The following is a 25,781-nucleotide window of genomic DNA, read 5'->3' as shown; positions in this document are numbered from 1 at the left end:
AGTCCTTTTACAATATAACTAAACATATTTACCCTAGCTCTCTAAAGTGGTATAAAAAGTTTTCTTTTCCCTTCTACACATTTCCATATATACACATACATTTATATTTCTAGTTTGATTTCCTCAGAGTAAATCAATGAAATTGCAGTTTTTGGTTAAAAGTTTCTGTTTAGATTTATTAAGGCTAGTAGCATTTTCTAAAAGGTTTAATCATTTCTGGTATTTTGTCATTTTATCATGTTGATTTATTAAAAATCATAGGGTGTTTTATAAAAATTTTTTTTGTGTGGAATGAGAATATTTGACCTAAAGTCTGTACATACAGATTTTTGTACCTATTATAGTGATAAACCTAAGTGAAAGAACTGAGGCAAATGTAATTAAGTTTGCAGAGTAGGTTAGAGCAGAATGTTAGAGATAAAACATGTTTTGTCATAATGATATTTAAATTAGTTCTTTTTGACTGCAGAAAAAAACTGCTGGCTGTTTTACAGGGGATTCTTATTTTACCCACAATCCCAATATCCCTGGTTTCTTTTCTTGTTGAAAGACTACTCCACATCATTATAGATGATAATAAGAGAACACAAATTGTAAGTAATTTTCCTCATTGTTGATAAAGAGGTTTTGGTCAATAACATTGAATACTGTCTTATTTTCTCTTTAGAACTTTTTGTTTTGTCTTTGTTTGGCTTTAGATTCGTCTCTTTAATGAGTTTTAAAATTTCTTAAAACCATTATCTATCTCTTACATACACAGAATATTTGAAAAATATCACCCTCTTCCTCTTAGTGTACCTGTTATTGTTGAATCAGTTTGAAATGGAGCAGGTTTGGTAGGAAGTTACAAGTGGGGATATGGTTTTGTCCATGAGACACTGGGTGCTAGTGTTTTTGAGAGCTTACTCAAATTGTACATACTAGGGTTTAGAATCTCATCTGATACTTTCTGGCTTTGTGGCTTTGGACAAGTTATTCTGCCTTTTTACTTTTCTGCAAATAAGAATAGCAATGAAATCTACCTTCCATTGTTCAATGAGGTATTGTTCATAAAGGTATTGTTCTGTATTGCTTGATAAATACAGAAATAATTGCTTACTATAATACTATTTCAGTGTTATTTTTTTCTGGCATAGCCAAAAAAGGCAGATCTGTATCATTTATTTCATAAAAATCATATAATTTCAGTTGCAGGTTAATTCGCAGGTCATCTCTTCCATCCTCTCCTTATATATACACCCCTTCTACAACATACTTAGTTGTTATTCAGCATCTGCTTAAATACTTTCATTTGGGAGGCAGCCTTTTCCTGATCAGCCAATTCCAATATACAAGTGGTTCTGAAAGTCCTTCCTTATGCTATTATTATTTATGCATTGTCTACCCAAAGGAAGAATAAAAGGATATTCTATTTTTCTGTGTTTAACTCCTACAGAGCTGAACAAGAGAAGGGTTGAGGATTTTAGGCAGAGAATTTAATAGTGTCTCATCTTAAGCACCGTAATTCATTTTTCTGTTTTTCAAACATATGAGGGATAATTTACTTTCAATGTCTGTGTGCTTATTTCCCTTCCATTCAAATAATTTCATTTTGTAGATGTATTGTTTTGTTTTGTTTTTTTCTAAAATTGTCTAGCAAACAGAATGTGTGCTATTTCTACCTGTATGTTTTTGCTCTATTATTCAATATATGGTGGATACTACTTGGAGTTTTATATAGAATTTTCATACTATTTGCTGATATATCAAACATATATTAAAGCATGTACTCTGAATCTTAACTTACAGGTTACAGAAATTATCTCAGAGATTCGGGCGCCCATTGTTACTGTTGGTGTTAATAATGATCCAGCTGATGTAAGAAAGAAAGAACTCAAGGTAAATCTCTTTTAAATGAAAGAAGGGCTTGAGTGTAACGTAGCTGGGCAAGTCTATTCTTTCCTCTTGCTGTGCAGTTCTGAAATGTTTCTCGCATAATCAAATTATTGTTTAATTGTTAAACTATAAGAATATTTAAAATGTTACCACATATGTCAATCTCAGAGATATGCAGATCTCTGTGTCAGGAAAACTACAAGTTCGCATATGCCTGACTCATTAAATTCTGGGCAGTTGAGATATTAAATAATACTCCTGAGTTGCTACAGATATTCATATTAACAGTTTTTGTTCAGTGTTGAAACAATTTATATCTTCCCTTAGATGGCTGAAATAAAAGTTAAGCTTATCGAAGCCAAAGAAGCTTTGGAAAATTGCATTACCTTACAGGATTTTAATCGGGCATCAGAATTAAAAGAAGAAATAAAAGCATTAGAAGATGCCAGAATAAACCTTTTGAAAGAGACAGAGCAACTTGAAATTAAAGAAGTCCACGTAGAGAAGGTACAGGTAACTTTTTGCATACTAAATCTCAGGTGTTATTAATAATCTCAACTAAATCTTATTTTCTCTAACTTCTAGAATTGCCAAAATATATTTACTTTGAGCACTTTATAACAGTGACATGAATTAAAATGAAAAAAGTTTTTCCCTGTTTCTATTTTTGGACTTTGAAAGGCCTTAATTAACTTTAATTATTGGAGGTAGGACTTTATTTGCTTCCTTGTCATGCTAATCTCTAGAATCCGAAATCTTTCTTACCAGGGAAGCTAGCTTTCCAGTGGTTCACATCTGAGTTTTCTGTTTTTTTGTCTTGAATGGTTTAAAAAAGGAAAATACATCCATTTTCCTCTTATTTGTAGAAGAGCCATGACCTTTCTTTTTTATTGCTAGCAAAATAATTTCTATAGTAACGTGCATTTTTTAAAGGTAAATTACCTTTGTGTTTTTAGAAAAAGCTAAGCAGCTTTGTTATTTTTAATGAAATACTAAACTTACATGTCTAGTAACATTTAAAGCTTGCTTTTCAGCAGTTCCTTTTTTAAAAAATTAGTTTTTTAAAGTAGTCTGTTAAATGGAGTATGTCTTTCCTCCTTAAAGAAATTTTTTGTTAATGGTATTGATACCATTCTGTCTTACAACAAATGATAAATATGTAAACATAAGATAGGTATCAATTAATATTTGATATTAACTTTAATTTCTTTTAGGATCTTGTCTTTTGTAATGAACATCATTTATTGTACTTTTGGGATGTGCTGATTATTCTCATAAAAAGAATGCTAAATAGGAGACTGTTTTATATAGGAGAGTTTCATGAGTTATGTTTCTGATCTCTTTAGCCATAGACATCCCAACTTCAACACCCACCTTCCCAGAGAGTATGCCTGAATTTTATTTTGATAGCTGGTGGCTTCTTTTATTTGACAAAGTCTGTGGGCCATTATAGGCTTTTAAATTTGGAAAGTGAATTTAAAGCAAAAACTGAAAATATCATCTGAAAAATAGCAAACTTTAGGTCAAAATTATAAAATTAGCAAAAGTAGTCTATCATGGTTAATATCATCTGTTTAACTTGACTTGCTTTGATCATTTATGTGTCTATTTGTCCTGTTCGAGGGCTACAAATCTGTTAAAATGCAGCTACAACAGAGCATAATAAATGCTATGGTCAGGGAAGTATAGAGGTTTTATGGAGAGGTATCTAATGCTGGTAGAGTATTGTTGGCTTCCCCAGAGGAAGACATGTTTTATCCTGAGATTAGAATAAAAATAACAATATAATCTAACAGTCAGAGGATACTTTTTCTGTGGTCGTCACAGCATTAATTACTTCACAAATGTGAATTCATTCTTTTCTTCCTATAGGCCTATGAGGTTGGTACTATTATTATCTTCATTTTACAAAGGGCAAGTAACTTGCCCAAAATCACACAGATAGTAAATGGTGGAGGCAGGATTTAAACCCAAGAAGTGGCTCTAGACTTGTGCTTTTAACTCACTCTGTGCTGTCTCTCCTCAATGAATTATGGAGGGAATGTTGTAGACAGATGGAGCAACATCTGTGATGGTCCAGAGGTTAAAGAATGCCTGTTATGTTTTAAAACTTCAGGTCCATGTGACTAGAGAATTGATGGGGAGAGGCAGGAGAGAAATCTGGGGAAAAATTAAGCGCTAGGTCATGTAAGGCTTTGCATAAGCAATATTAAAAATTTTGTATTCTAAGGATTGTGGTGAACCACTAGTATTTTAAGTGGTTAGGTAAGTCTATGTATCAGATCACTGTTGTTTAGGAAATGGATTGGAGAGTAGTAAAAGCTTAGACAGGCATAATAGTTGGGAGACTTACAGTAGGGTTGGGAGACTTACAGATGATGGTAGTCTGAACAAGATAATTACAGTGGATTTGGAAGGTAGTGATGAACCTGAGAGGTATTTAGAAATTAGTAACAGGGAGAAAAGGGAGTCAGCAATGTATCTTAGGTCTTTTGGTTTAGACAACTGGGTAGATGGTGATGACAGTATGAAGATAGAGAACAAGGAAGAGGAGAGATTTGTGTAATGATGAGTTCCCTTTTGGACATGTTGAGTTTGAGGAGACTGGAACATCCAAGAGGAAATGTCTTTTAGCAGTTGTATATATGAATCTGAAACTTAGAAAATAGCTGGGCTAGCTCACAGATGATAAATGAGGTTGTCAGGTTTTTTGAGGTGATAATTAGGCATGATGAAGATTAGACTTTTTTTTTTTTTTTTTTTTTTTGAGACAACGTCTCCCTCTGTCGCCCAGGCTGGAGTGCAGTGGCATGATCTCAGCTCACTGCAACCTCTGCCTCCCGTGTTCAAGCCATTCTCGTACCTCGGCCTCCCAAGTAGCTGAGACCACAGGTGTGCACCACCACACTAATTTTTGTGTTTTTAGTAGAGATGAAATTTTGCCATGTTGACCAGGCTGGTCCCAAATTCCTGGCCTCAAGTGATCTACCTGCCTTGCCCTCCCAAAGTGCTGGGACTACAGGCGTGAGTCGTTGCACCTGGCTAAAGTTGTCAATTTTAAAATCCTGCCTCCACCATTTACTATCTATGTGATAGCTTAAGATCACCTACAGAGTCTATATAGAGTGACAATACACCCTACACAAAGCCCTGAGAAAGCAAACATTTAAGGGATGGGGAGAAGATATTACTAATGCTGAATATTTTGTCTTCATTTTAGAATGATGCTGAAACATTGCAGAAATGTCTTATTTTATGCTATGAGCTGTTGAAGCAGATGTCCATTTCAACAGGCTTAAGTGCAACCATGAATGGAATCATCGAATCTTTGGTATGTTGATGGCCTCTTGGGCTTTATTTTAGTCCACTCCTTTCTTATTTTGTAAGTAATATGTTCTTTAGAAATCCAAATAATGAAAAGATTACTGTCTTAAAAATCTGATAAGTATAAATGATAAAATGTATATATATAGCAGCTACTTCATATTGTGAGGATTAAATAAGATAATGTCTGTAAAGGACCTGATATATAAGTTACAGTCTTTTAAATATTTGAAAAAATGATTTTATACTGGAAAGAGATACAGAATATCTTCATTTTTTGAATAGTAAGAGAGGAGATACTGAAACATACCAGGAATATTTAAGTACTGGAATCGTGCTATGTAATGAGACTGAGACAATCACATTTTATGCCCTGGGAAAGGAATTTATTTATTATATTTAAAGGGCTTTTAAAATAACTCTTTGTAGGTAATTCCCATAGGGACACAAGTACTGTAAGACTCTAGAACATTACTTTCTGATAAGGAATATAGTGCAAACCATATGTAACTTTACATTTTTTAGTAGCCACATTAAAAAACGTGGCTTTTTTTTTTAAGCCACTTAAAAAAAAAGAGGATAATTTTAGTATATTGAATATATCCAACTATATTATTTGGATATATCCAATATATTCAAAATATTAATCATTTCATTATTTACTCACTATTAAAACTGTTGCAATGTTTTACATTCTGTTTTGCATATTAAGTCTTACGGCACATCTTAAACTGGACTAGTCACATTTCAGGTGTTCAGTAGCCACACGAGGCTAATGGCTACAGTATTAGTGCACTGTTTTGTTGTTGTTGTTGTTGTTTTTGATAGTACTACTCTTTCAAAGCAAATTCTGTATGTAGCCAGTATAGAAGTCTCTCAAAATTGTATTTACTTGGTATTAGTGAGAAATAGCCAATGAATGTAATCTGAAGTCTAATTCCTTGGGTTGTCATGAGTTCCTGAATGTAGTAAAGAAAACCAATTTTAATAGTTTAGAGCTTCTGGAGAAATACTGTTTTGTACTCAACCATTAGAATTTAGCTTTATTTTTAGAAAAGCAGTTATCTTTAGTGAAAAGTGATGCTTAATTTGTGCTTGGGTATTTTATGTCTGGTCCTACAAAATTGAAGTAGTAAATACGAAGACTGTGTATATGTGGGAAAGGATATACAATGTTATGTGAAGAATAAACACAAAGTTGAATGGTCATAATGATTTTAAATGTATAAAAATCTGGTTAAAGATTGAAAGAGATAAGTAGAGGAATATAAAAGATATTTGGATAAAAGTTATATTTTTATGAAGTTACTGTGTTTTAAATAAAAGATTTAATAAATTATTCATTGGGAAAATACAAATTATTCATTGAGCAAATATTTACTGAACATCTATTACATACTAAGTGCTGGGATGGTACATGGTATACAAAATAGATATAGATTGCCCACATTGATCTGGTCAAGTGAGAGGAGCATCAATTAAGTAAAGAAATAAGTGAAACTTTATGCTATTAGTGCTTGCTATGAAGAAGAGCTATATGGCTGTATGTGAACTTATAATAGCACGATTTGACCTATTCATGGAAGGTGACCCTGGTCTGATATTTGAGTAGACATTAACTATATGAAAAAGGGAGAGAAGATTGTTTAATATGGTAGCTGTCAGCCACACATGGCTTTTAAAAACTAGTCCAAAATGAGATATGCTGTAAGGATTAAGAACATGCTGGGGGTTGGGCGTGGTGGCTCACACCTGTAATCCTAGTACATTGGGAAGCCCAGGTGGGATGGCTTGAGCTCAGGAGTTTGAGACCAGCCTGGGCAACATGGTGAAACCCCATCTCTACAAAAAAATAGAAAAATTAGCCAAGGGTGGTGATTCGGGCCTGTGCTGTCAGCTACTTGGGAGGCTGAGGTGGGAGGATCACTTGAACTTAGGAGGCTGAGGTTGCAGTGAGCTGAGATTGCGCCCCTGCACTCCAGCCTGGGTGACAGCGTGAGACTCTGTCTCAAAAAAAAAGAATAAACCATGTTGGGTTTCAAAGACTAGTACAAAGAACAGAAGGTAAATTATCTTGTTAATAGTATTTATATTGATTAAATACTACAGATACAATATTTTGGTTATATTGAGTTAAATATATTAAAACTAGTTTCACTTTTTTTTACTTCAATGTGGCTACTAGAAAATTTAACATGACATATGTGGTTCCCATTTGTGGCTTCTATTATATTTCTGTTGGATAGCATTGAATCCAAACCAGACTAGTTGAACAAACTGAGCAAGAGGTAGCTTGGTATAAGAAGATTGGGAAAGAAACTACACAATAGGGAATAGTATATATCATGTTAAGGAGTTTTATCTTGTTCTGTGAGTATTGGGAAGCCATTGAGTCCCTTTTAGCAGGTGGAGGGGAGGTATCACGATCAGACCCTATTTCAGGAATGTCACTCTGGCTGTATTGTTCTGTTTTAGCAATTTAATACTTACCTTTTCTTTAAAAGTGAAAAATGACATCTTTGAGGTAATAGACAATAGGGAAATGAAGTAGATCTATGAAATCATATGGAAAATTTCTGATTCATTTTAGATTCTTCCTGGAATAATAAGTATTCATCCTGTTTTAAGAAATCTGGCCGTTTTATGCTTGGGATGCTGTGGACTACAGAATCAGGATTTTGCAAGTAAACACTTCGTGTTATTATTGCAGGTAGGATTTATCTTGTGATAAATCTCAACTGTATTTTCTGAAATACTCTGTGGTGATAATGCTAATACTCTGAATTTATCTATTCTGATACTTACTGATTATGATGATTGTTATGGATAATCTTTGGAGACGCAATACTTTTATCTTTTGATTTCTTATTAAAATGTGTAGAAAAAGATGAAATGCTAATTATGTAAGATATTCTTTTAATTATTCACATAGCAAATACTTATTGAGTGCATATTATGTGCCAGCAACTGTTCTAGACTTAGAAAAAATAAAGTAGGTAGGTAGTGAATAAAACAAGATAAAATGTGTTGTCTTAATGGAGCTTACATTCTAGAAGGGGAAACACACAGTGAAAAATAAGTATACAATGTATCAGATAGAGAAAAATAAAGCAGAGAAGGGGACTAAGCAGTGGGAAGGAGGAGAGGGAACTGTTTGGTTGAGAAAGACCTCACTAATAAGTTGACATTTGAGCAAATACCAGAAGGAAGCATAAGAGTGAACCACGTGGTTATTTGGGTTTCCAAGGAGAGGCAAGAACAAGGGAATAGGCACTGGGGTGTAGGACTTTGGGTGTGTTCAAGGAACAAGAGAACATATGGCTAGGAAAGATTGAGCAAAGGGAAGAATAATAGGAAAAAAGGGTTTGCTGGCAGCAGGATGTCCATGTCTTCTAGGACCTTATAGACTGTAAAGACGTCAGCTTTCACTATAAATGAGATGGAAAAGAATTCGAGGGCTTTGAATAGAAGATTGTTATGATCTGACTGGGCATAAAGTGGTGTAGACCAGGGAGGGGTTGGCAAACCTTTTGTGTACAGGGCCAGAGAGTAAATATTTTTAGATTTTTGTGGGCCATATGATCTGTCTCAACTCCTCAGCTCTGCTTTTGTAGTGTGAAGACAGCTGTAGATAATACATAAATAAATTAGTATGGTTGTAGTCCAGTAAAACTTTATGGACACTGAAATTTGAATTTCATATAATTTTCACATGTAATACATTTATTTTTAACCATTTGAAAATGCAAAACTTCCTAACTTGCAGGCTATGCAAAAACAGGTGGTTGAATGGATTTGAGCTGTTTGCAGATCCCTAGTATTAAGTAGGGGTACAAGTATGGAAGCGGGGATACTAATAAGGAGGGTATTTGATAATCTAGGAAAGCGATGGTGATGGTTTGGACGAGGGTTGTGGTTACTGAGGTTGTGAGCAGGATGGTAATCTAAGTTTGAAAATAAAGTCTAAGATTTGCTAATGAATCTGATGTGGTATGTGAGAGAAAGGTGGAGGATTTAAAGATTTACGCCAGAATAACTAGAAGGATGAATTTGCCTTTTCCTATGATGGGGAAAGCAGAGGTGCAGGTTTTATATCAGATAGGATGAAATAAGGAGTTCAATACTGGGCATGATAAGTTTACAGTTTAAGGTACAAGTGGATATATTGAATAGGCATTTATATGTGAGTTTGGAGTATAGGGGAGAGGTCCAAGATGGTGAGATGGAAGTCTTTATTCTTTTGGTAGTATCTGATAGTATGCAATGCTTAGAGATAGGATGTTGCCTGAGGAATGAGTATAGACTGAATGAGTGTAGGGTCAACTTTATAGGACCCTAAGCCTCAGATAAAGGTAGGGGAGATGAAGAGGAACCAGTAGGGGCCAAGGTGAATTGGACAGTAAAAAAGGAATGGTGTGATTTCCTGGAAAGCAAGTGAAGATAATATTTTAAAGATGATAGAATGACCCGACTGTCTCGTGTTGCTTCATAATGGACCATTCTGGATTCACAATGGACCATTTCTGGCAATCAGGAAGTGTTCTTGAAATTTCTTTAAAAGTTTTGAAAAATTGAGCCATTTTTCTCAATTCATTATTTACAGGTGATTTTTATTTGTTCTAAAAGCCAAGTTATAGAGCCAAGTTATTTTACCAATTACCTAAATTTAGTTACATTAAAGAATATAGTAAATTGGCACACACCCGTAATCCCAGCACTTTGGGAGGCCAAGGCAGGTTGATCATGAGGTCAGGAGTTCGAGACCAGCTTGACCAATGTGGTGAAACCCCCATCTCTACTAAAAATACAAAAATTAGCCAGGCGTGGTGGTATGTGCCTGTAATCCCAGCTACTCAGGAGGCTGAGGCAGGAGAATCGCTTGAACCTGGGAGGTGGAGGTTGCAGTGAGCTGAGATTGTGCCATTACACTCCAGCCTGGGCAATAGAGTGAGACTCTGTCTCAATATATATATATATATATATATATATATATATATATAATTTTTTTTTTTCCTATGTTTTAATTTGGATAGACATTTTTTTTTTTTTTTTTAATATCACTATCATACCTAATTTCTCACTATATATATATATATTTTTGTAATATAAATACAGAGCTCTGTATTTTTTTCATGGCTTTGAAATTTGGTAGGCATTTTTAAACTTAAGATAGACTCATGCAAAGTGCTGTGTTTCATGGTTTACCTCTTTTCATAAAGGAGTCTAGTTGAAAACTGAATTTACTGTTAAGGAATTCTAAATTCATTGAGCTAATGAGAGAAAAATGAAACTTGATAACCTAGAAGAATACTGTTCTAATGAATGCCTTTCATTGCTTAGAATATAATGTTTTTCTCTTGACAGATGGGCTAGAACACTTTCAACATAATTGAACAGTTTTTCTGGATCTTAAAAAAAAAATCATAGTTGAAAGCATTGTTGATTCTTTTTTAAATGAAAGGAACAAATAATATAATTCAGCCTGACTCCAACTCCAGAAATTTTTATTGACTGTGAAGATTAACTTTTTCTTAAAGTATATAGCTCTACATGTTATGGTTCAAATAAATAAAAATAATGTGTTTTTTTAAAATTGAAATTTTAACTGTATTTTTGAAAAGTGATGTTTTCTTTAGACTTGACACTGTCATTGAAATTTGACTAAGAAAAAAACAAGATACATATTAATTTTATGTAAACAGAATTAAAACAGTTTACTGCATTTACTTTTTTTGGTGGGGACTGTCTTGATTTAGGTTTTGCAAATTGATGATGTCACAATAAAAATAAGTGCTTTAAAGGCAATCTTTGACCAACTGATGACGTTTGGGATTGAACCATTTAAAACTAAAAAAATCAAAACACTTCATTGTGAAGGTACAGAAATAAACAGTGATGATGAGCAAGAATCAAAAGAAATTGAAGAGACTGCTACAGCTAAGAATGTTCTGAAACTCCTTTCTGATTTCTTAGATAGTGAGGTAAGAAATAATCCAGTCCTGTGATTATGAAATGTCATTTTCAGCAGGTATTTGTTTATTATTATTATTTTTTAAATTTATTATACTTTAAGTCCTGTAATACATGTGCAGAACATGCAGGTTTGTTACATAGGTATACATGTGCCATGGTGGTTTGCTGCACCCATCAACCCATCTACATTAGGTATTTCTCCAAATGCTATCCCTTTCCTAGCCCCCTATCCCCTGACAGGTCCCAGTGTGTGATGTTCCTCTCCCCTATGCTCTTTATATCTTATTTTTCCTACTGGATTTTAAATTTGGATAGACATTTTTTATTTTACTTTTTTAATATCTTAATTAAATCCTAACTTTCACTATCATACCTAATTTCTCACTATCAAATTGTATATGCAAAGAAATGAAGCAGTAAACAAAAATGAAGTGATTATTAAAGGGGGTTGTTATTAATTTTTTATTTCTTTATGTTGTATTTGTGATATAGAGACTTCTAAGATTTATCCCCAAGACTTTTAAGAAATAGTTTAGAATAATTTTATATTGGGTGGGTAGAAGATGTAAGATAGGGTATGGGATTGGATCTCTTTTAAGTACTCTTGAATTACTATTTTTGTAGCACACATGTAAACCAACTGATTAAACATTTTTTATACTTATCATAGTTTTTCACTAACTTGGAAGTGATATAACAAAACTTAACAATTTTTTTTTTTGAGATAGGGTCTTGCTCTGTCATCAGGCTGGAGTGCAGTGGCATGATCATAGTTCATTGACCCCTCACCTGCTGGGTTCAAGCAATCCTCCTGAATAGCTGGAACGACAGGCATGTGCCGCCATGCCCATTGATTTTTAAATTTTTTGTAGAGACAGGGTCTCGCTCTGTTGCCCAGGCTGGTCTTGAACTCCTGGCCTCAAGTGATCCTCCTGCCTCAGCCTCCCAGAGTGCTGGGATTACAAGTGTGAGCCCTCATGCCTGGCCCAAACTAACACTGTTAATGTGAACAATTCATTGGCATTTAGTACATTCAAAATGAAAGGCAACTACCACCTCTATCATCTAATTTAAAACATTGTCATCATCCCAAAAGGAAACTACTCATTAAGCAGTTGCTCCTTATTTCCCCTTCTGCCAGCCCTGACAGCAACCAATCCACAGTCTGTTTCTATGGATTTAACTATTCTGGATATTTCATATAAATGGAATCATACAGTATGTGACCTCTGTTTAGCTTTTTAAATTTAGCATAACATTTTCGAGATTCATCCACATGGTATCTTGTATCAGTACTTCATTCCTTTTTGTAGCTGAATACTCCATTTTATGTATATATGGTGATTTGTTTATGCATTCATCCATTGAAGGACAGTTGGGCTGTTTCTACCTTTTGGCTATTGTGAATAGTGCTGCTTACTATGAACATGGCGTGTATATGTATTTGAGTATCTATTTCAATTCTTTTGGGTATCTGTATACCTAGGAATTGTGTTGCTCAGTCATTTAACTTTTCGAGAACTTGACAAACTGTTTTCCACAGTGATTGAACCATTTTAAATTTCCATCTTCAGTGTAGAAGATTTTCCATTTCTCCACATCCTTATTGACACTTAGGTTCCATTTTTTAAAACATTATAGCTATCCTAGTATATATGAAGTGCTACTTCATTGTGGTTTTGATTTGCATTTCCTTAATGACTAGTGATGTTGAGTATCTTTTCATCTGCTTCTTGGCCATTTGTATATTTTGTTTGGATAAATGTCTGTTCAAGTCCTTTGCCCATTTTTAAGTTCTTTATGTAGTTTGGGTAGTAGATCCTTATCAGGTATAATTTGTAACTTTTATTTTACAGGTTGTCTTTTTTACTTTCTTGTTAATATACTTAGATGTATTAAACATTTTTAATTTTGGAGATACACTCTTTTTCTTTTGTTGCTTCTGCTTTTGGTGTCCTATCTAAGAATCCAGTGCTAAGTCCAAGTCATGAAGATTTATCCCTGTTTTCTTCTGAGAGTTTTCTGGCTTTAGCTTTTATATTTAGGCTGTTGATGCATTTTCAGTTAATATTTGTATATGGCCTAAGGTCCAGCTTCATTGTTTTGCCTGTGTACATTCAGTTGTCTTTTCCTTTGTCTTCTCTAGACTTTTGTTTACTCTTTCTAGGAATGCCTTCTGCTTCAACACCTTCTGTTCACATTCTATCCATTATTCAGACAAATTGCACTCCTACCTATGGAGCTTTTGCTTATAGATAGGCACCTTCCTCTAATATCAGGGGCCAGGGTTTTCTATGTCTTAGAAACGCTAAGCATTTAAATATATGTTTTGCTTTTTATTTTCCAAGTTATAAAAGGCCTTTTGGTTCTTCTAAAAAATTTTAAGATAATTGAATTTTTCATGGCTAGACTAAGCATTTGTCTAGTCTCCTAGTCTTTTAGATTTGTGTAAAATTGTTATTCTAGCTTTGAAGAAACAGTCTTTTATTTGCCTTTAAAGAATTTGTAATAACTCGAATGGTTTTTGGACAGTTTGTGTAAAAATACTGTAGGACAGGCTACATTGAGAGGCTTAAAAAGGAGATACAAATAAATTTCTTCTAATGAATGTCATCTTTGTTAGGTATCTGAACTTAGGACTGGAGCTGCGGAAGGACTAGCCAAGCTGATGTTCTCTGGGCTTTTGGTCAGCAGCAGGATTCTTTCTCGTCTTATTTTGTTATGGTACAATCCTGTGACTGAAGAGGATGTTCGACTTCGACATTGCCTAGGCGTGTTCTTCCCCGTATTTGCTTATGCAAGCAGGTATTGAGTCGTACTGATAAATGAAAAATCTGACTTGACATCAAATTCAGGTCCCCCATGAATTATATCTATAATGATATTTTGTTGTTGATACTTTTTCTATCTTTAGTAGATAAATGATGAAATGACAAGAACGATACAGATTTTATCTATCTGAATTTTTGGCTCTTTCCTAGATGAAAATGCACTTAATGAGTGAATTTCATACATAGTATTTCATACATAATAGTTTTTAGAGTCATGCTTTTTCTCTCATCAAATAATGTTCTGCCAACATACTTTGAATTTGTTTCTTAATAGGACTAATCAGGAATGCTTTGAAGAAGCTTTTCTTCCAACCCTGCAAACACTGGCCAATGCCCCTGCATCTTCTCCTTTAGCGGAAATTGATATCACAAATGTTGCTGAGTTACTTGTAGATTTGACAAGACCAAGTGGATTAAATCCTCAGGCCAAGACTTCCCAAGATTATCAGGTGAGTGACTGTGGTAACTGCATGCAGATCACTGTTTTGGTAAAATAATCTCTCTCAAAGATCCCTTGAAATACTGAGGAACTGCATTTTGGTCTTTAGACTTCTGTCTCAAGCATATACCACAAAGCACGAAAAAAACAAGACCTTGGGAAACGTGGAGAAATCATATGAAAACAGAATTAATCAATGCTAACATTTTTGCTACTGAAAAGAAATTACTAAAAATTCACCACCCACACCATGCCCACCTAGTACTGACTGTTAATCTGAAGTAATAACCTACATTATCTTGGACTCACAGTCTTCAAATGTTGGCTTACCTGCTATGCTTCTGGCACAAGGAAGGAGAATTCAAAGACTAGAACTCACCTCAAGCTTTTTTGGCTTTTAATTCAAAGAAGATAAATCAATTGCACACTGACTCACAGACTGAACTTAAGCTGGGTTGTTTTAATCCTTTAATGGCACTTGGTCAAACTCGTTACCATTTTTGAAATTTAATGTATTAGTGATTTCAGATGCTAACACATTAAGTTCAAAGTATTATTCTCTTTTATTTGATATTTAGTGATAAGCTACTCTGTTCAATTCATATGTTGTATATTATTGGAAAGATAAGATTACAAAGGATATTAGGCAAAATTAGGTAAGGGTCAGTAATAGAGCTATTAAGCACTTCATGACTTGAGATAAGGGCAAGAGTCATGTGGTAGGAATGATGAGTACAGGATTAGTTTTAAAACTCATTGACCAAAATTCAGTTAGGCCTTGTTGGCATTTGGGGAGTGGTTTGGGTAGAGGAAGGATGTTTTAGTAAAGGTGATATATGTAGATGGTTATGCAAATGTTGGGGAACTGTAGAAAGATGACTTTGGCTAAGGATCCTGAATAGGACTGTTAGGGCCGAACATTGGGGGTAGATTATAGATTGCTTTAAAGGGCAATGTGGGGAATTTGGAATTGGCCTTATTTGCAATGGGTAGTTATGCAGGGCTTATGATGAAAGGGTTAATGTCATGAAAACCACTTATTAGAAAGATTAATTAGGTGGTCAGTGATGGTAATATGAGATGAATTGGTGAGCGGAAAGAAAAGAATATTAATAAAGAAAGCAGCTGAAAATCTGTATAATTTGCTTGTAGAAAAAGTACTAGAAAGTAACAGTAGAAAGTAGAAAGAATAGAAATTGACCTAATAAAGAATTATGGGTACAAGAATCTAAAAGAAAGAGCTCGAGAGGCAAGGGAGATGGAGGAGTCCGGGAAAACTCTATGTGTATGTGTAACAGCAGACTTTGAAGGAGCTGTTTACATAGTTTAATTGGGGAGTACTCTCATAATCAGCATCTTGGAGAAGAGTAAGGGAAAAGTAGATTGGGGCATAGCACTAAGTTCAACTACTGCTATGCAAGCAAAGGCCCCAGCCAATCCCGTAGGGAGTTCCAGAACTGGGATGTTCCTTTGAGTTGTCCAGAATGGAGACAAGCTGAGACATTGTACCTGTGCACTGGCCAGTCACTGGATTTGGACAAATCTCTGGGAGAAGAGGTATGATCTTGGACAAAGTCCACCAAAGTCCACCATCGTCAGCCTGGATCAGTACTGCAGCTGGGAACTTTTACCCTCCAAAACATGCAGCAACTGGGGGATGAGTGCTTCTTCCCTAAAGGGAGTGGAACTGGCCCTATATCACAACATCCACTACAAGAAGTCAAGAAGGGGAGCTTATTTTGAGGGTAGGGGGGGATGTTAAATTTGGTTTTAGACATTTTATATTTGGGATTATGGCAAGAAAATTAGTTGGAAATATTTGTTAGATGTGTAAGACTATATAATAATCGTCATCATTATCAATTTACAGAGAATTTTCTCTTAATTTTTTAGGCCTTAACAGTACATGACAATTTGGCTATGAAAATTTGCAATGAGATCTTAACAAGTCCGTGCTCGCCGGAAATTCGAGTCTATACAAAAGCCTTGAGTTCTTTAGAACTCAGTAGCCATCTTGCAAAAGATCTTCTGGTTCTATTGAATGAGATTCTGGAGGTAAAGCAGTTTCTCATTACTCTGAATTAGTTTGTGTTTATATTTATACATGTAGAATTTACATGGTTGTATTAGATTATACATATGTTAGCATATTGTGACTTATTTGAAGTATTTTCTTCATAAATTTCATATAATTTAGTGTTTTTAAACAACTTGATATGTATGAGGTACTATTTTCAAAGAAGATTAGGGAATGCGGTGTTTACAAAATGTTAATAATGTTTTCTTTTATAGCAAGTAAAAGATAGGACATGTCTGAGAGCTTTGGAGAAAATCAAGATTCAGTTAGAAAAAGGAGATAAAGAATTTGGTGACCAAGCTGAAGCAGCACAGGATGCCAGCTTGACTACAACTACTTTTCAAAATGAAGATGGTAATGACATACTGACCAGAATATTTATAAGATTCTGGTTTTTTTTTTCATCTTTACTGGAACATATTTTTTTCTACTCTAACATGTTTGTTTGGACATCAGAAATGAATGAAAATTTTTTTCTAATTAATCCTCTTGAGAAAGAGCATTACTGATAAATGTTTATTCTACTTTTCAAGTGTTTTTTGGCATGGATTTCTCAACATATGACCATCTTTTTAAGAGTTTTGCTTCTTTACCAGTATTCAAATTTTCAAAAGGGTGATTTATAACTTTTCACTAGCTGCTAGAAGGACTTTGTCATTTCAGTTTTATAAAAACTGGACTTAAAAAGACAATTTAAGGCCGGGCGCGGTGGCTCACGCTTGTAATCCCAGCCCTTTGGGAGGCCGAGGCGGGCGGATCAGAGGTGAAACCCGTCTCTATAAAAAAAAAAACTAAACGGCTCGGGGTCCGTCACTCAGATGTGAAAAAAAAAAGACAATTTGAAATATTTCATGAGGTTATCTTATTTATATTTTTGTATTATTCCCTTTAATAGAAAAGAATAAAGAAGTATATATGACTCCACTCACGGGTGTAAAAGCAACCCAAGCATCAAAATCTACTCAGCTAAAGACTAACAGAGGTAGTGTATGGATTGACCCTCTTTATGATAAAAGTTTTAAATTTTATCTTCCAATGAAAAATACTTGTTTTGCAAGTTTTCTTATCTTTGTTTCCTTAGGGATAAAGATTTTTTTTAAATGTCTTTGGTATCCTTTCTTTTTGATTCTTTCAGTGGATGTCAGTTTTTGCCTTGTGTCTATAGATTATAAAATCAGTGTTGCTCTAGGTGCTTTTGATTGAAAGAAGTATGCTGCAAAAGATCATATTACAAAAGACAATTTGGGTTAAATTAAGATTTGGTTAAATGATGATATTAGTTATTTGTGTTCTATCCTTCATATAACTAAGCATTTTTTAAAAATCCCTGTAGTATTTTTCTGGGCTTTGTTTTCCTTCTATTCCCATCTTATTTCATATTTTCCCAACTTATTTCCCAAGGGCTATCCAACAATAGGGGATCTGCTGGTAAAGTAAATGCTGACTATTAGGGGATCACTTGGAAAAAAATCTGAAATTCAAGATCTTTTTATTGTTTTATTATTTCCTCATTACAAAAGCAATGCATGCTTATTACAGAAGAATCAGAAAGTACATCCAGGCAAACTACTATAAGGAACACTAATAATCCCACCCATGAGCCAACCATGATTTTAATTTTAGAAATCTATTTTTTAAGGCCCTTTTCGATGCAGATTTAATTTTTTCTATATTGTTTTGTAACCAGTAAATTATTTAAATACCAATTGCTGGATATTGTTCCAAATTAGTCCCATATTGTTGGATGTTTTCTTGGGGATAAATGCATTAGTAGAAGCAGGTAAGGAGTAGAAAAGTGTAACATGAATGAAGTAGAGTATATAATTTTCAAACAGACTGTCAACATTGAAGAGTTTGGTTTTGATCAGATTTTTTTTGTGGTATATCACACCATGAGAACACCATCCTTTTTAATAGACCAAACTTCATGTATTCATACTGTTTTATTTCTTATAAAGGAGAAGCATCACAAGCCAAACTTTGTCTTACTCCTTAACCTTGTAAATTTCTAGTAAGTAGAATCTTATAATCCCCAGTATATAAAGGTTCTAGTTTTTACATTGAAATATATTTTAGAACACATTTGAATTGGTCATGTATATGTTATTTTACAAGAAGCCATTATTACCTTACTGATTATGTGTTTTATCACCTTCCAAGAAAAAAAAAAAAAAGTTGTTTCTTTAGCACCGGTTTATGCACCTAACCTACCTTTCTAACCCTAATTTCCATGAGCCTCTCCACAGACTTTGTGCTATAGCAATAATAGAGGTACTTCGTTATAACACATTTTTCATATACTGCCCTCAAATACATTGAACTAAAATTTGCCTTCTTTTAACTTGCTTGAAATTTCCTTATTTTCCCTTATTCATTATTAGTGCTTACAAAATAAATTAAGTTTTAATCTTGCTTGGGTTCCTTTTTCTGTGGTAGTGATAACTGGTACCAAGATGGCTAGAACAAGTAGGAGATACATGTGTTGAAAGGATTGCTGTGTTGAAAACAAAGGATTTAGTTAGCCTAGAAACTAGATTAAAAACAAAAAGCAACTGATAATAAATTCTGATAATGAATTATACTGTCTTCAAGGACAGAGAAAAGTGACAGTTTCAGCTAGGACGAACAGGAGGCGTCAGACTGCTGAGGCCGACTCTGAAAGGTATGTCATGCGTGTCTAGAATATATAGAGGCCTATCTTCACTTTTTATTTCTAGAAGTAGAAAAAAACTAATTTTCTTGTGAATGAGAGAAAATATGTAACAAGATAGTGAAAACTATAAATAGCTGTCTTGGGTCTATAGTCTAAAATTCCATTATCAAGAGCATTTGACTTCTTGCGGCGTGTTTGCTTTTGCCTATTAGTTGGCATGGTCTTTAGTGCTATCTTTAATATGTTGTTTTAATTTCTAATTACATGATGTGACTCCTTTGATCTTCAGCTAGCAAACTCTTGATTTTGATAATATTTGGGTTCTCTACACTTAGATAATGATAGAATAATTCTGTCTATAATTTGGGTATATTGTGTGGTAGAGTGTTTATTTTTGGCTTCTGTCAATTAAGCCACTGTTAGAGCTGAAAGTTGGTAGCTGTCTTGTATTCATTTGCAAAATTGTATTGTGTGTATTTGCAGTATAGTTTTACACTGTTGATTAAATTTGTCTTTTTTGGGGGGGGGACTTGTTTTTTACTGTGTTTTTGGAATTTATTGCTTAAATCAAGAGAACTTAATTTTTTTGTCACTTCTTGAGTTTCAAAGAAATCTCTTTTGGACAGTTATGGTCCTCGTTTAATTACAAGCTTCATTACAAGTTTGTGGCTTTTTTCCTGTATAACACCAGGTTCCGTTATAGCATATAAAATCATTAGCTAGGTTTTCCCTGATTCACTTTGCTGGATAGCCAAGTCAGTGTTTTTTTGGTATTGCTTGAGATTTTAGTTTTGAGCTAAGTCAATGGAATCAGGCTATCAATTAAACAATGATAGAATGTGAGTCAGAAACAAAAAAGTTTTATTTATAAATAAACTGGTTTTAAAGCTTGTATCTAAATTCGTGTATTTTCAACATCTATTTAGTGATCATGAAGTTCCAGAACCAGAATCAGAAATGAAGATGAGACTACCAAGACGAGCCAAAACCGCAGCACTAGAAAAAAGTAAACTTAACCTTGCACAATTTCTCAATGAAGATCTAAGTTAGGAAAGACGATGGAGGTGGAATCCTTTAAGATTATGTCCAGTTATTTGCTTTAATAAAGTTACTCTTGTCAAAATCAGAACAAACCTGATGTCTTTCTGAAGATTTTCTGCTGTGCGCTTCCACGTTACTTTGGCCTGTATTAAAGCATTAGGACAGCATTAGTTATTATAGTCCAGAAAAAATCTACATCAGTCACACAGATGTATCAGAATCTGAGGTGGGCCTAGGAATCTCGTTTTTAAATAGTCTCTCCAAGGATTCTTATGAACTCTTTATGTTTAAAATCATGTTATTATGGAAAACTTACAAGTGTAACTAGTTAGTAGCTTGCATTTGAGAAGCTTATGACTTAGATGGGCAGAATCAACAAAGATGAAACCGCCTGAGGACATATTTAACAAGTAACATTTCAAAGGAAAATGAAGGAAGTACCACAAACTGGCTAGAAAGGAGCTTATCACCAGTGAGGAAGACCAGTATAACGTTCAACAGTTATTTTGACAAACTTACTTATTTTGTGATTCCTACAGTGAAAACATTTTTGGTGATATTATCTGCCTGGGAAATCGCTCTTCCTAAAGTATTTGCATAATGGGAGTCCTGGTTTGTGAATGTTTCCTGGGTTAGGGAGGTGTCAACATAAATGTATTATTAACCATGAAGCTGCTCTCTATATTTTTGGCAAAACAAAATAATATTTTATTTACTGTGGATAATAATTCTAGTGGGAAAATAATGTGACAGGAACTTCTCTTTATATACGCTACCAATTTATGAGCACTATTCACTGTCAATTTCATTTCTTGTCTTGAAATTGACACTTGGCCTGACTTATGAAACTTGTACTATATAAAATTGGTCCTATTTTCTGCAATACCCAACAAAACACCTTTTCTCTTTATTATTCAGAAATGTCCTAACATGTATCTGTTTTAATAATTGTGCTTTTTCAGGCTTATTTACTAGAGGCCATTTACTTAAGGTGAAATTTTAAGATGGAGCTAAAGTAAGAAAGATCACTGGTTTTTAGAACCAAATTGCTATACATATGTGCCTCATAGAACTTCTTATAAAAGGAGTCAAAGTTACAAAGCAAGATAGTTATTAAGCAAAAGGAAAAATGGTAATGATAGACAGTCAGTTAAAAATAGACGATTGTTCTTCATTCTGTTTGTTGGCACTGTGTTCTCCTGTGCTTCAAATTCCTTATGTGTTGTTGTTTTAAGGATAATTTGCAGAGGGTTGGGAGAAGGACTGAAAAGGTACATTAAGTGTGCTGTAAGGAAAAGTCTTAGAAACATAAGAAACTAAAATCCCATTCACACATGGCCAGGCTATCCAAAAAGAAAGGAGCCATGTTCTCATGTGGTTTACCATACCAAAGCTTGCTTTCTCTGGCATGGGAAAAATAAATTTAAGCACCAAACCTTTAGTATTCTGAGTATTCAGTTTTTAAACACAGTCATGTAGCCATTGCTGAAACTGTGCTTTGTACTATTGGAGTTAAAGGTAGGGAATGTCCTGCTTTTAAAAGTCATCCCTTTAACTTTAAAATAAAAGGCTAAGGTACAATGAAACAGATGTAAATCCATTTACCATTTTTCATTCAAAACTGGTAACTTACAGAAACCACACAGTATTCTTCTCTACCAAGAGGCACAGATTTGCTGAACAGTAAACATGCAATTGTGCCATTGCTCTTAAAGCCCACAGACTTACAGATTTAAAATACAGAGAAAGAACTGATCAGCTCACATTGTCCTGTGAATGGAAACATGCTACTTGACAAAAAGCTATGATCAACTTTTTTCTTCTGTACATATATAATGTTGAAGGAGATTTACTTCTAAGAGATACCTTTGCCTTTTCTTCCACCAATTTGCTTCGAGGTAGTTGGTATCCACCTGTTTTACAACTGCTCATGGGTCAGGTCATCATCACAAATCTTTACAATACTAGCTTTATAAATCACAATGTGTTATATATTAAAACTTTGTGCACAGAAATAAAACTAGGGACAATTACGTATTTAAACTTAGGGCATAAAAAATTCACATAATACCATTAAAAAGAGAAACATCAAAATCCGTTTACAAAATTCCACAATGATCTGATGTAAAACATGTGAAAAACATATAAAGAATATAATCAAAATGATTAATGCTAATGATTTAATATAAAGACAAATCACAGGACTAGAAATACTTCAAGATCAATTGATAAATGCTTATTGTTCAGAAGGAATACTGACATACAAAATAAAGATAGTGCAAGAAGAACTGCAATCTATTTCTCTTCACTTTTGAGATTTTGGTTATGAACTGTACAGCTCGTTAGGGATGCTGTTGTCAAATTCAGATTCCATTCAATGGGACGATTAAGGCACATCTTAATGGGGCTCAAAGGGCAACTTGCTGTATTCTCATCAGACACATTCAGTTTCTCATCAGTTTTCATTTGTAGCATGCTGGAAGAAAAAGTGTAAGGCATTTTAGTTTTACTTTAATTTCAAAGTAATTTTCAACCTTGTAAAAGAACATTTAGTTGTACTAGTGTTTGGACCTCCAAACTTTAGCGTACATAAAGCATTTATCCTGAAAATACAAGTTTTCTCTCCTGCCTACTTATTGAACTAAATACAATGAATAATGCCATGTAACCTGTGTAACTTGAGAAGTCACATATGACTGAAAAAGTAACATTGCATATATGGATTACATCAGTATACATCAGAAATTATTTAACCTTGTGAACCTGGCAGGATTCAACCCTTTTAACTTAACTTGCTCTTTTGTGGATCAGGATGAGAGCCACTTTGAGGAAAAAAAGGGATCAACATGTGTTGAATGCCTATTATGTTCTAGCCACCTTCACATGTATTGTCTCTGAATTTTGCAAAAGCCAAGTAAGGTTGGTATGCTTATCCTCATAGTAAACAATAAAATCAAGACTCTGAGAGTTAAGTACAAATATGCCTGAGGTCATATAGTCACCTGCCTGGAACTGGAATACAGCCCTTTCTCTTTTCCTTATGCTTGTCTACTAGCTCTCTGATGAGGCTGGAAAATCATCAGGAATTAAACTTATGGCCAGCTCATCAGAGGAGCATGCGGCATCCACAGGATACTTATTCTGGTTGTTTTTTCTGTTGAAAAAAATTTCAAAGAATTTTTTACATTGATGGGAAAGTTGGCTTATTTGGATTTATATTAGGTTGGTCAGATCTCTTCAACATTATTCTTTAATACACACCCTCTGTTCTGGACTGGTGTCTTATTCTACAAGTTCATGAGCACAGTCCTATCTGTTCCTAAATGTTGTTCCCACATAGGGAACCTTGCTCACCACTCTGCTTAACCAAACCTTTACCCATGCCTAATCCAATCTCACATCTCCACTTGCTCTCAGTAAAACATTGCATTGGATTGTGAACTATTTGGGGTTCTCCACTATTGTTTCATGTCTAATAGTCTGATAACCTCCTCTAGATCAGAAGGAAAGGATGCTAACATTCTTTTCTCTGTGAAGATAAGCACAATGCTAAATACACAGTAATTACTCAAAAATTCAATAAACATTTATAAAAAGCCTGTTGTGAAACATCTGGAGCAGAGTGCTACTAAGAATCACAGAAATGTGACAGTCAAAAGGGGAGCTAGTCCACTCTTTGTGTAATGAATATGCCGTCCCTAGTTTTAAATATTATAGTCCACATATTCAGATGTGAATCCTTATGTTTATAAACTATTCAACAGCTCTCTAATTCACTTGACATTTAACTATGGTTAGTTCATTTGAACTACATCACTCCTAAGCTTTCTCCAACTGTAGCTCAAAAGTCTTATTAGCAATGAGGTTCAGGGTCTCATATTTAAGTGACTTGGTAGAGTTGGGAAATGGGAGCGTCCAGACTCCAGATCTGTCCTTGCAACCTCAACCAACCAACTCATACGCCATTCAATAAGCCAAATCTGTTATATCCTTTTACCACCACTAACATATCTAACTGCATTCTCCCCAAACAGTCCCAGTCCTACAGAATACAGTTTCAATTTGTATAAATAGATACTAGACAAAATGACAAACTACCAGGTAGCTTAGTACGCATCAAAAGTAGTAAACCACTTTTTTGAAAAGCTAAAACGGATGTAATTAAAAAATAATATATTTAAAGTATATGTGACAAAGAGATCCAAAATACAGTATTTTCATACATATTAGAAATCATAACTGAATTTTGAAATAATTTACGTTATTATTATTAAAATGTCCTCAGGGACCTCATTTTTGTTTTTCAAGTTAGTAAAACTCAGATAAAGCCATTTCCTTCCTCCAAAGACTACTAGTCTTCATATTTGTATTGCTTGTATTTTCAAAGCAAAAGTTTGATGTACACCTTTTTGAGAAACTCTAAGGCAAGCTATAAAAACACAATTATATTAATCAAGATAGGTTGGTAGGCAAGTATAGTAAGTATTAAACTCCAAAAAAGAAAATGAAGGCATAGAACAAATAATCATGGTCATAAATAAAAACAAATTTTGTTTTGTTTGCTATTTGACTAAGGTGTTTTCACCAGAGAAGAATACTTTAATAACTACATGATTTTCCTTTTCAAAAACATAAGGCGGTTTTCTTAAGTAACTTTTCTAGAATGGTATACTATAAATTTGGGTACACAGATCCTACAGGTGCACAAAACTATACTTATGTATGGGAAGAAAATGTCAGTTTTGAAAAAAACCTAAATTTACTAATACACAGCTTGACATTTAATTCATATATACTTAAAAAACAGTGGATATGCAAAGTTTGGGCAGTACTGCTCTACAGAATTCTTAGAATACAGCTATCTTAGGAAGTGCTGGAACCAGAGGCATTAGAACATTACAGCTAGAAAGTACCTTTCTAGATGTTTGTTTTTTGAGACAGAGTCTTGCTCTGTGGCCCAGGTTAGAGTGCAGTGGCACCATCATGGCTCACTGCAGCCTCCAACTCCTGTGCTCAAGCAATCCTTCTGCCTCAGCCTTCTGAGTAGCTGAGACTACAAGTGTGTGCCACCACACCCAAATAATTTTTAAATTTTTTTGAAGAGACAGGGTCTTGCTGTGTTTCCCAGGCTAGTCTCAAATTCCTGGCCTCAAGCAATCCTCCTGCCTCAGCCTCTCAAAACACTGGCATTACAGGCGTGAGCCATAACACTTGGCCAGATTTTATTTTTTTAAGAGAATAGGAAAATAAACTGCCCCTTTTTCGGGTCTTCTAAAACCAGATGTATGTGGACTAACATAAGAACCTGGTTCTCTGATTAGTACTTAATCAAGACTCTTCAATTCCATTTTCAACACCAGAGTCAATGACATTTATTGAATACCCATTAGAAAGTGCTTTTGTGATATAAAGATGAGGAAGACACAGTCAGTGCTTTCAAAGAGTAAGCAATATAGAGGATTTTCAAAAAATACTCCTTTATATTTGGAAATTAAAATTTTGACTAGTTAGGTTTAACGTCAGGAATTTGCCGTATAATCATACACATTTGTACGAAGTGAAAAATTA

At 34.3% G+C, this 25,781-nt stretch overlaps 2 protein-coding genes across 9 annotated transcripts in view; one reads left to right on the top strand and one right to left on the bottom strand.

Annotated features, from left to right (window-relative positions):
- The window catches only part of NCAPG (non-SMC condensin I complex subunit G), a 32,746-nt gene extending 12,441 nt beyond the window's left edge, over window positions 1-20,305 (top strand). For all 3 annotated transcript variants that reach the window (XM_032135501.2, XM_058430332.1, XM_032135500.2), the window contains 13 exons: window positions 470-593; window positions 1,789-1,878; window positions 2,203-2,382; window positions 5,096-5,206; window positions 7,790-7,909; window positions 10,956-11,180; window positions 13,796-13,977; window positions 14,278-14,452; window positions 16,336-16,497; window positions 16,735-16,873; window positions 17,415-17,501; window positions 19,112-19,181; window positions 20,099-20,305. In XM_032135501.2, coding sequence (XP_031991392.1) covers window positions 470-593; window positions 1,789-1,878; window positions 2,203-2,382; window positions 5,096-5,206; window positions 7,790-7,909; window positions 10,956-11,180; window positions 13,796-13,977; window positions 14,278-14,452; window positions 16,336-16,497; window positions 16,735-16,873; window positions 17,415-17,501; window positions 19,112-19,181; window positions 20,099-20,222 — 1,789 coding nt within the window. In that variant the 3' untranslated portion in view covers window positions 20,223-20,305. The remainder of the gene's footprint in view (window positions 1-469; window positions 594-1,788; window positions 1,879-2,202; window positions 2,383-5,095; window positions 5,207-7,789; window positions 7,910-10,955; window positions 11,181-13,795; window positions 13,978-14,277; window positions 14,453-16,335; window positions 16,498-16,734; window positions 16,874-17,414; window positions 17,502-19,111; window positions 19,182-20,098) is intronic.
- Window positions 18,004-25,781, bottom strand: part of LCORL (ligand dependent nuclear receptor corepressor like) — a 186,430-nt gene continuing 178,652 nt past the window's right edge. For 3 of the 6 annotated variants that reach the window (XM_058430325.1, XM_032135505.1, XM_032135507.1), the window contains one exon: window positions 18,004-22,689. In XM_058430325.1, coding sequence (XP_058286308.1) covers window positions 22,676-22,689 — 14 coding nt within the window. In that variant the 3' untranslated portion in view covers window positions 18,004-22,675. The remainder of the gene's footprint in view (window positions 22,690-25,781) is intronic. The other 3 variants (XM_058430326.1, XM_058430327.1, XM_058430328.1) reach the window with 1 other exon arrangement.

The sequence above is a fragment of the Hylobates moloch genome, unplaced genomic scaffold, assembly GCF_009828535.3.
Source record: "Hylobates moloch isolate HMO894 unplaced genomic scaffold, HMol_V3 SCAFFOLD_17, whole genome shotgun sequence".
NCBI lineage: Eukaryota > Metazoa > Chordata > Mammalia > Primates > Hylobatidae > Hylobates > Hylobates moloch.
Note: the sequence above shows the minus strand (reverse complement) of the source record. Positions and strands in the feature narration are given on the sequence as shown.